The sequence below is a fragment of the Rhincodon typus genome, unplaced genomic scaffold, assembly GCF_021869965.1.
Source record: "Rhincodon typus isolate 14 unplaced genomic scaffold, sRhiTyp1.1 hic_rhity00000983, whole genome shotgun sequence".
In the NCBI taxonomy this organism is placed as follows: Eukaryota; Metazoa; Chordata; class Chondrichthyes; order Orectolobiformes; family Rhincodontidae; genus Rhincodon; species Rhincodon typus.
Window position 1 is genome coordinate 3837 of NW_025966621.1, and position 9642 is coordinate 13478.

The 9642-nt window shown below is 49.3% G+C and overlaps 1 protein-coding gene across 6 annotated transcripts in view; it reads right to left on the reverse strand.

Annotated features, from left to right (window-relative positions):
- Nucleotides 1–2847: 2847 nt before the first annotated feature.
- Nucleotides 2848–9642, reverse strand: part of LOC109919092 (guanylate-binding protein 1-like) — a 24207-nt gene continuing 17412 nt past the window's right edge. For all 6 annotated transcript variants that reach the window (XM_048592299.1, XM_048592303.1, XM_048592304.1 and 3 more), the window contains 5 exons: nt 9111–9353; nt 8118–8398; nt 6145–6357; nt 5157–5259; nt 2848–4251 (listed from right to left, as the gene is read on the reverse strand). In XM_048592299.1, coding sequence (XP_048448256.1) covers nt 3845–4251; nt 5157–5259; nt 6145–6357; nt 8118–8398; nt 9111–9353 — 1247 coding nt within the window. In that variant the 3' untranslated portion in view covers nt 2848–3844. The remainder of the gene's footprint in view (nt 4252–5156; nt 5260–6144; nt 6358–8117; nt 8399–9110; nt 9354–9642) is intronic.

Here is a 9642-nt window from a genome sequence, read left to right on the forward strand (position 1 = left end):
GACAAAAGAAGCATGAGAGGGTGGAGTCAGGCTCACACAGACCCAGGGTTTCAGTTTTGCTTTCAGTCGAGGTTCAGAGTTGGCTGTTGAAGCTGATGGATACAGCTCACTCTCTGCTGCAGCAAACAAAAAAGCTTGAGTCTTCTTTCTGCTGTTGATTGTTTCTTTCAGTGTTCCCATCTCCTGGACTGGAGAGGGGATAGTACATGAGGAAAGTCTGTTCTGTTGGATTTGCCTTTGCCAAGGGCGTGTTTATGGGACACTGTTATATTGGAACAATTGATGATTAGTAGTTAAATAATATAGTATTTTATTAAATATTTCAATAGTGTTAGAGTTATGCCAATTTTGTTTTGGTATTCTTATAACGCAGTTAAAATAAAGTATGTTTTCATTAAAGTCGAGTGGTAGACCAATTTGGAAAACAGCACCTTACATTTGACTTTAAATAAAATTAAAAGTTTGGGTCTAGGTTGTCTCCTTGACATATTTTGAGGGAGTTTGGTCTGGTCTATAACAGAATGCACGGTCCAGCGATAATACCACTAGGCCATCGCCTCTGTCATGAAGAAGCCTCCGAAATTAGGAGGCATTAAAATGGCATTGCTATTGGTCTATAAAACCTTGGTGAGCCACAACTTGCGCTGGTGAAATCACAGGGGACTTCCTGAACTTGGGAGACACAGAGTGTGTAGTATCGTGCTGTATTTATTTTCAGCTCGCCAGCCTGGATATTCGTAATGTAGCTAACAGCACTCACCTTACCTGTACTCAATGAGACGGCACATCTTGCAAACCCATAAGGGGCAATGGAGCAGATGTAGGCCATTCAGCCCATCGAGTCTGCTCCACAAGACCGTGTCCGACCTGATCTCCCTCAACTCCACTTTCCTGCCTTTTCCCCCATCACCCTCAATGCCCCCTGACTGATTAAGTATATTCGGAGGATAGGAAAGATTTTTAATAACATAGCCTCAGCAGCCTTCTGCAATAAGGAAATTCACAGATTTACGAACTCCCAAGAGAGGAAATTCCTTCTCATCTCTGTTTTAAATGGGCGACCCCTTATTCCAACATGATGCCCTCTGGTCCTAGACTCTCCCGCAAGGGGAGACAACCTCTCCACATCCCCCCTGCCAAGTCCCATAAGAAATCACGTTTCGGGTCCTGACCCAAAACATCGACTCTCCTGCTCCTCTATGATGCTGCCTGACCTGCTGTGTTCCTCCAGCTCCACACTGTGTTTCCCCTAAGAATCTTGTAAGTTTCAATACGGTCCCCTCTCGTTCTTCTAAACTCCAATGAGTAACAGGCCCAATCTACAAAACCTCTCCACTTAAGGCAGTCCCTCCATACCCAGGATCAGCCGAGTGAACCTACTCTGGACTACCTCCAAGGCCAGGATGTATTTCCTTAGATATAGGGGCCAAAAACTATTCACAATTTTCCAGCTCTGGTCTGACTAGTGCCTTGTATAGATTTAGTGAAACCTCATTCTTTTTTAGACTCCATTCCCTTTATTTCAAAGGCCAATGGTCCATTTACCTTCCCCATACCCGCTGAACTCGAAAGCTGCCTTCCTGTGACGAGGACTCCCAAATCCCTTTTCTCTGTAGCTTTCTGCAGTCATTCTCCGTTTAAAGAACACAGAGAGCCAACTGGAGTGGAATTAGCTCAACGGAGATGGCGGAGGAAAGGGGTTGGGGAAGCAAGGAGGGAGCAGGCGTGAACCTGGGAAAGCCTGACAGCTGGGCAGGAGGCGATTTTGGAGAGAAGTGCTCTCCAGGAAGGAGGCAAACTCCTTGAGGAGTTCAGCAAACCAGGACCAGTAGCTGCACACTGGTGGCATGGGAAACAGAGCCTTCCTGAGGGTCATGAACACCACATTCCATGTGGGCAAGAGCTTTCTCCAGCAGTTCTAACGTCGAGGCTGAGGAATAGTCAACCCGTGGAGAACGCGTACGTTCCCATTTGAATCGACGGTAGCATTCCTGAAATCTTTCTCCTTTTTAGAGGCTACAAGAGACGACTTTGTACAGAGTCAGAAGGATTTCAATTTGCGCTTCAGACTTGAAACCCAAATTATCTTGCATGGATAAGAGTTAACTTGCATTTTCGACGCAGACCCCAAGACCATAAAGATATAGGAGCAGAGTTAGACTGTTGGGCCAATCCAGTCTGTGCTAGCATCCAATCGTGGCTGATATGTTTCTCAATCCCATTCTGCTGCCTTCCTCCCCTGGCCCTTGATCCCCTTACTGAGAAGAAAAATGTCTTTTTTACATTCGGTGTGGAATAAACTTCTTCCCAAGGAACTTCGCACTCCATAGTCTGCCACCGAAATCTTTCGAGAACATGTCCCGATGCCAAGAAATGGAGGGGCAGCAACAGACGAATCGAGCAGTCGTCAGAAACTTGCAGAAGTTTGATGGAAATGTATCACAATTCGATTGGCGACCCCATCACCCAGGGTGCCCACTGGTCTCTAATAGTCACTGTTGTACCAGTGTGTGCTCTCTCTCCAAGGTGACCCAGGCACTGATGTAACCACAGGAGAAGAGCAGACCATCAATACCACAGTCTGCCTTACTGACCTATTGATGGTCACTTTGGCTCGGCTCAGGACCGTACCCACAACGAGACCCTCTCATCAGCCTCACCCACAGCTAACCCCCCACCTCCGAATCTGCAAAAGGGCCGTACCGTCAGGCTGACGTGCACCAAAGTTAAAAGCCCCTCTTCAGGGGCTGCAGACAAACATTCAAATATCACCCCAAGGCCGTTTGGAATGACTACAAGTCCATGGCTGGATCCCCGTTTGCAGAAAACACCAAGCAGGTCTCTGTATGTGACACAACGTATCATTTATTATTAAAACTAAATCAGTCCCAATCACTGAGAAAGTTATACACAATTAAACCATAATTATCGCAGCTGAAACTCAAACCCGTTCATAAACTCTACATACACACACGCACACACACACACAGAGCAGAGCACAGCAAACACTGAGGTTATGTGCAGAGGAAAGAGACTGACGAAACAGTGTTCAATCGCTTTTTAAAACAGAAAGAGAGAGACAGAGAGAAAGCAGCTTCTAAAACAGAGACAGCAACTTCTAAACCAGAGAGAGATGGAGAGGGACAGCAGCTAAAACAGAGATGTGGGGGTGGTGGGGGGAAGAGAGAGAGAGCAGCTTCTAAAACAGAGACAGAGAGAGAGAGTGAGTGAGAGAGAAGGTTCTAAAACTGAGACAGAGAGAGAAACAAGCAGCTCTTCAAACAGAGACAGAGAGAGACAGCAGCTTCTAAAACAGAGAGAGAGAGATAGATAGAGAGAGGCAGCAGCTTCTAAAACAGAGAGAGAGAGAGATAGAGAGAGAGAGGCAGCAGCTTCTAAAACAGAGAGAGAGCTCAGAACAAGATCCCAGTCGCTAAAGAGGGAGCCAAGCCACAAACAGGACTGATTCTGAGCTGCACCCTCAGGGCTGGAATCACCAAGACCTGTTGAAAGCCCACATCCCACGTCCACCCAGGTCTCACAGGCTTTCAAACATGACAGGATGAGGGGAACAGAAGTTTCCGACAGCACTGTCTTATAAATAAAACAGTTCCTTGCTGAGTGGTTTTATGGGGTATTCATAATGGACTTTGCCCCTTCACCATGATCTTTAACTTCACCTCCCTGAGAAGCCTTCATTTTCCCAGCATGGACAAGGCAGTGACGGCCACTCTCCCTCTCTAATCTCTGCTATCGTTCGGTTGCACCATGCAGAGTGGCCTTCATTCCACTGATCTGTGGGGTTGGGGGCTGGGGGTTTGTTTGTAGCTGGCACAGATAACACTCAGAAGAACTTGTTCCACAGATATTTCCCTACTTTGGCAGTGATTGGGATAGCTTTGTAAAAGCCAGGTGCTGCTAGAATGGCTGTGTCAATAGCCAGATCCACAAAGGAAGGGGACGCTGCCTCTTCCTTCTCCTTTCTCAGAGAGTCGATCTCTTGCTGCAGTTCATCTGCACGGCCCTGGAATCCTTCCTTTACCAGCTTCTCCTGCTCCTGGAGTCTCTGGTTCAGGACTTTCTCGTGTTCCTTGAGCAGTTGAGCCTGTTCTTCCTTCGCTTTCTCTTTCAACTGAGCGATATTCGCCTCCATCGCCCGCCTCTCGTCTAACAGACGCTGCTCAGTGGCACGTCTCTCCTCTTCCTTTACTTTCCGCTCCTGCTCTGCCACTTCCGCCCTCTCCCGTGCAGCTGCTCAGAGACAACCAGAGGGAATGAACAGCAAGATTAGGGGGGAATCAGGCAGTTCGGCCCCTCTTAACCCGTGCTGGGCTCTGAGCTCCGCGCACAGTGCAACGCACCCCCACCCACCCACCTTACCGTGTCACTGTCTGGTGCCATCTCCCCCTCTCTCCTTCAGACAGGGACCCAGGAACAGGATGAGGCCATTCAGCCCCTCAGGCCTGTTACACAGGAACAGAAGGAGGCCATTCAGCCATTTCCTCGAGCCTGTTACCCAGTAACAGGAGAAGGCCATTCAGCCCTACAGGCCTGTTACACAGTAACAGGAGGAGGTTATTCAGGCCCCTTCCTCGAGCCTTTTCCACAGGATCAGAGGAAGGCCATTAGCCCCTTTGAGTAGGAAGCGGTAAGTGTTTCTCCCCCATCTAGTCCTTAAAGACTTGATTAGATCCCCCCACCCCCTTCAGCTTCTACACTCAATCTGCTTCAATTTAACCCCCAGCCCTGGTTAATTTTGGATCTCCTCCACCCTTTAAATGTGTGGACACTGTTCGCTGAGGGCGAGAGTAGGAATGGGGACTGATTAGGAGTATCAGCAGAATGGAGCAGCAGACGGAAAGGGCTGAATGGCCTACTCCCAATCCTATTTTCTACGTTCCGATGAAAGGTCAGTGGTACAGTCCCATGGGGCCACAGGTGGTCTCTGAGAAAGGGATGGCAGGGGTAGAATGGGATTGCAAAGGGCTAACACAGAGAACGATAGGCCAAAGGGCCTGCACCCAGAGTGTCCCAAAGGAGGAAGGAATCCTAGACTCTAGTTGGGTTTCTGATTTCATTGGGAATTCTGGACCCCCTCCCAGAGTCAGTGCTGATTGGCTATGGAGCGTTCCCTTCAGAATTGAGGGGGATGGTACCTTTGATCTTCCTTTCTGAAGCCGTCATACTCTTATCGGCATTTCGGATGGAATCCGAGAGCTGCTGCTTCTTTCCCAGGAAATCCTGAAGAACCTGATCAGCCTGTGGAGAGGAAGAGATCGGCCATTGTAGAGACAAGCATTATCTTTCCACAAATTGAGCAGAAAACAGACTGAGGGACAAAGGTCAAAGGCAGAGGAGCAGGAGACAGAGCAACATTTTACCAGTGGATTTGGTAGAGAGTGACATATACATGCACACACACGCACACGTACACACACGCACACAGACACACACATGCACACAGACACACTCACACAGACACACACAAGCACACAGACACGCATGCACACACACACCGACACTGACACACACACACCGATACGCACACATGGAAACAAACAGACAAACGACACACACACACGCACACTAACATACACAGAGGCGCACACAGAGATACATACACACACGTAAAATACTGACACACAGGCATAGTCACAGACACACACACATACAGATACAGAGGCAAACACTGACACAAAGACAGACACAGACACACACACACTGACCTACAGATGGAGAGACCTTTTCAAAAAACACAGTGAAACACAACACACACACACAGCAGACACAGAAACAGACGTACATACAACAACACACAAACAGATAGCGAGACAAACAGGTGCGCACACACACACAGATACACAAACAGACACACACACACACACACACACACACACACAGAGACACAGACAGGACAGAATGGGAGAATTCGATTTCAGAAGCGTGTAGGGTCTGGAGAAGTTTACAGAGAGAGGGAGAGGTGTAGGGGATGGAGGAGGTTACAGAGATAAGGAGGGAGTCTAGGGCTGGGAGGAGGGTTACAGAGATAGGGAGGGGTGTGGGATGCGGGAGGAGGGTTACGGAGATAGGGAGGGATCGTGGTCTGCAAAGAGCTGGCCATGTTCCCAGTTTTCCAAACGTTACCTGGACTCCTTTCCCCGGTGTTGCCCGGTATCGTTTCACCAGCTTGGCTATGTCCTTCTCATACTCGGAGTATCCTCCTGACCTCATATAAGATCCTTTTCGGATCTTCTCCTGTACCACAGCTCCCAGATCCAAGATGGCTCTGCTCGAGATGTCCACAGACAATTTTCTGTTCTTCTCACAAATGGCTGCGTACATTTTAGCCACTTCTTTCTGTTCAGAAACGTGTACAGGAGAAATTTCAACAGTACGATGAGGAACCGCACTGAGGGCTGAGGTGCACATCTGTCCCCCATCTCACCAAATGGCAGGCCAGCCTTGAGAGAGTGTAGCGCCTCCTCCTGGCCCTGTCACATGAGCAGGAGGAGGCCATTCAGTTGCTCAGACCTGCCCCCAACATTTCAGAAGGTCAAGGCTGATCTCATCTCAGTTTCCATTCCACTTTCGTGACTATTTTCCAGAATCCTTTCACCCATTGCTGATTAAAAATGTGTCTATCTCTGACTTAACTTTCAATATCCCAGTATTCATTGAATTCCTACAGTACGGAAACAGGCCCTTTGGCCCAACAAGTCCACAGAGCATCCCACCCAGACTCATCCTCCCATAATACACCTAACCTAACCTCTACATATCCCTGAAGACTACAGGCAATTTGGCATGGCCATTTCACCTAGCCTGCACGTCTTTGGACTGTGGGAGGAAACCAGAGCACCCGGAGGGAAACCGCACGGACACGGGGAGAATGTGTAAACTCCACACAGACAGTCACCCGAGGGTGGAATTGAACCCGAGTCTCTGGTGCTGTGAGGCAGCAGTGCTAACCACTAAGCCACTGGGCCACCCCAGACTCTGGTATGATTTTTCACAGATCCACGACGTTTGAGAGAAGTAATTCCTCCTTGTCTCTGTTTTAAATCTGCTACCCCTTATCCTAATACAATGACATCTCCTTCTCGATAAGGCCATATGAGCAAATGTCCTCTCTACATCTACGTCTCCAATTGCTCTAAGCATCTTAATGAGATCTTTCCTCATACTCCTCAACTCCAGCGAGTATGGGCCTAAACTGCTCAATCTCCCTTCAAAAGACAAACCCCTCAACTGCAGAATCAATCGGGTGGATCTCCTCTGAACTGCTTCCAATAAAATGACACCTCTCGAAATAAAGGGATCAAAAATTCCCAATACTCCAGTTGCAGTCTCATGCCTTGTACTGCCATGTCAACATGTCCTTCCTTTTATACAGTCTCTTCCAAACAGACAAACCTTCTCATTGGACAGCTACAGGAGGGTGACACTGGTGGGGGGTGAGCAATTTCAGAAACTGAGGCAGGGCCCACTGCTCCACCCGGTGGCCAGGGCCGGGACACCGTGACAGTTGACATAGGAAATTTGACTGGGAAACGTGTAGTGGCCGTAAACCCTTCATCGTAGGCCTCACAACGGAATGCAAGGATTGTGGAGGTGGCAAAACAAAAAGAGAGACCTTTTTTCTCCCTAGGATGTCTGTTTCCAAAATAATCCTTCCAATTTCTCAGCACAAAGATCTCTTGACTGCGCGCAGCGGGACTCCAGGGGCCAGGGACGTTGGTTCTGATTCTGGGATTGTTGTAATACAAGGAGGAGAGGTTAAGGGGGTGGGGGGGGATTTGATAGAGCTGCACAGAATCGAGTGTTCTTGAGCAAGCTACTCAGAGGAAAAACCGCCAAATTGCATGTGGTCTGGGACCCTCTGCCTGAAAGGGAGAGGAAGCAAGTCCTATCAGAACTCTCAAAAGTTGGAGGTGTGGAATCAGATAAATACAACGACTAGGAGCAACTAGCAGGACCATGGGGAGGATGGGAACGAGCAGTGAGAATGGGACTGGTCCCAAGCAGCCAAAGGTAGAGATGGGGCTGAATGGCCTGCTGCTGTGGTGATTACTGGATGCTCTATTGGAGATAGCAGCTCGCTCTGCTCCGATACTCACCGTAAACTGCTCCTGGTACCTGTGGCCTTGGTCACTGAAGCAGCGCCCCATGAACAGCTTCAGGGCCTCAGGGAGAACCTGGTTGTGGATCTTCGATAGCTCCTCCACCGTCTTCGTTGGGAGAGTGACCCGTTTTCCCATCCATTCCTGGTAGGCCTGAGCGGCCTCTTGTACAGCAGCCGTGTTCTCAATGTCTGCCAGTGTGTGGACCGCACTCTCAAGGCATGGGATCTGCCCGCTCCGGATTGCGTCCACATAGGTGACAGCGAGGGATCCCAGCACTGAGGGAGAGAGGGGGGCAGAGGGGGTTAGATAGGGACAGCTCACTGTTACTGGTGTACACAATCACACACACACACACACACACACGCACACACACACGCACACGCACACAAACACGCACACAAACACGCACACACACACGCACACAAACACACACAGACACACACACAGACACACACACAGACACACACACACACACGCTCTCATACACAGATACACACACGCTCTCATACACAGATACACACACACAGACACACACAGACACACACATGCTCTCACACACACACCCACACACGCTCTCACACACACATGCTCATACACAGATACACGCACAGACACACACACACAGACACAGATACACACACAGACACATACACACACACAGATATAGACAGACACACACACAGACACGTGCGCGTACATACATAGACATACGCGCACACACGCAAACACTCACACAGGCCCAGACACAGACAAAGATATATGTACACACAAACAGACAGACGCAGACAGATATATAATATAAATCAGTGACAAGCACAGAGAAAGTGCTGGAGAAACTCAGCAGGTCCAGCAGCATCTGTGAAAAGGGAGGCAGAGCCGATGTTCCACCTGCTGTCTGACTCTACTTGGGAACTGGATGGTTGGTCTCTGCTGGTAAACACACCCTGTCACCCCCAACACGGTGGGGGGCGGTATAACGTCACTTACTCCTGCCAGTCACTGGTTGCCCTCCTTTCAATGTCTTGGTCTGGGCCGTGCTGTAAACATACTGAACAAATTTCTGGGTCTGTTTCACAAACTCAGGATCCAGCTGGGAATCTGCAACCTGCTCCAGGTTCCACATTGTCTGCTTATCGGCCGGTCTGTCAAACACAAAACACTTGCGACTGGGGAAGTAATTCCTGATGCACTCTCTCGGCAGGTTGTATTCCTGGATATTTTTACTGGTGCCTGGGAGGAAAAGAAACAACATCAGAAATTCAATCAGCTGTGCACTTGTTAAAGTCAAAAGCACATTAATTGGTATTCAGCACGTCCCAGGCTCAAAACACTGCCCAGGGATCAGAAGTTGTAATCCACTCTGAGGTTCCCCATCACCAGCACTGAGGGAGCGGGCACTGTCGGAGGGTCAGCACTGAGGGAGCGTCGCACTGTCGGAGGGTCAGTGCTGAGGGAGCGCCGCACTGTCGGAGGGTCAGTGCTGAGGGAGCGGGCACTGTCGGAGGGTCAGCGCTGAGGG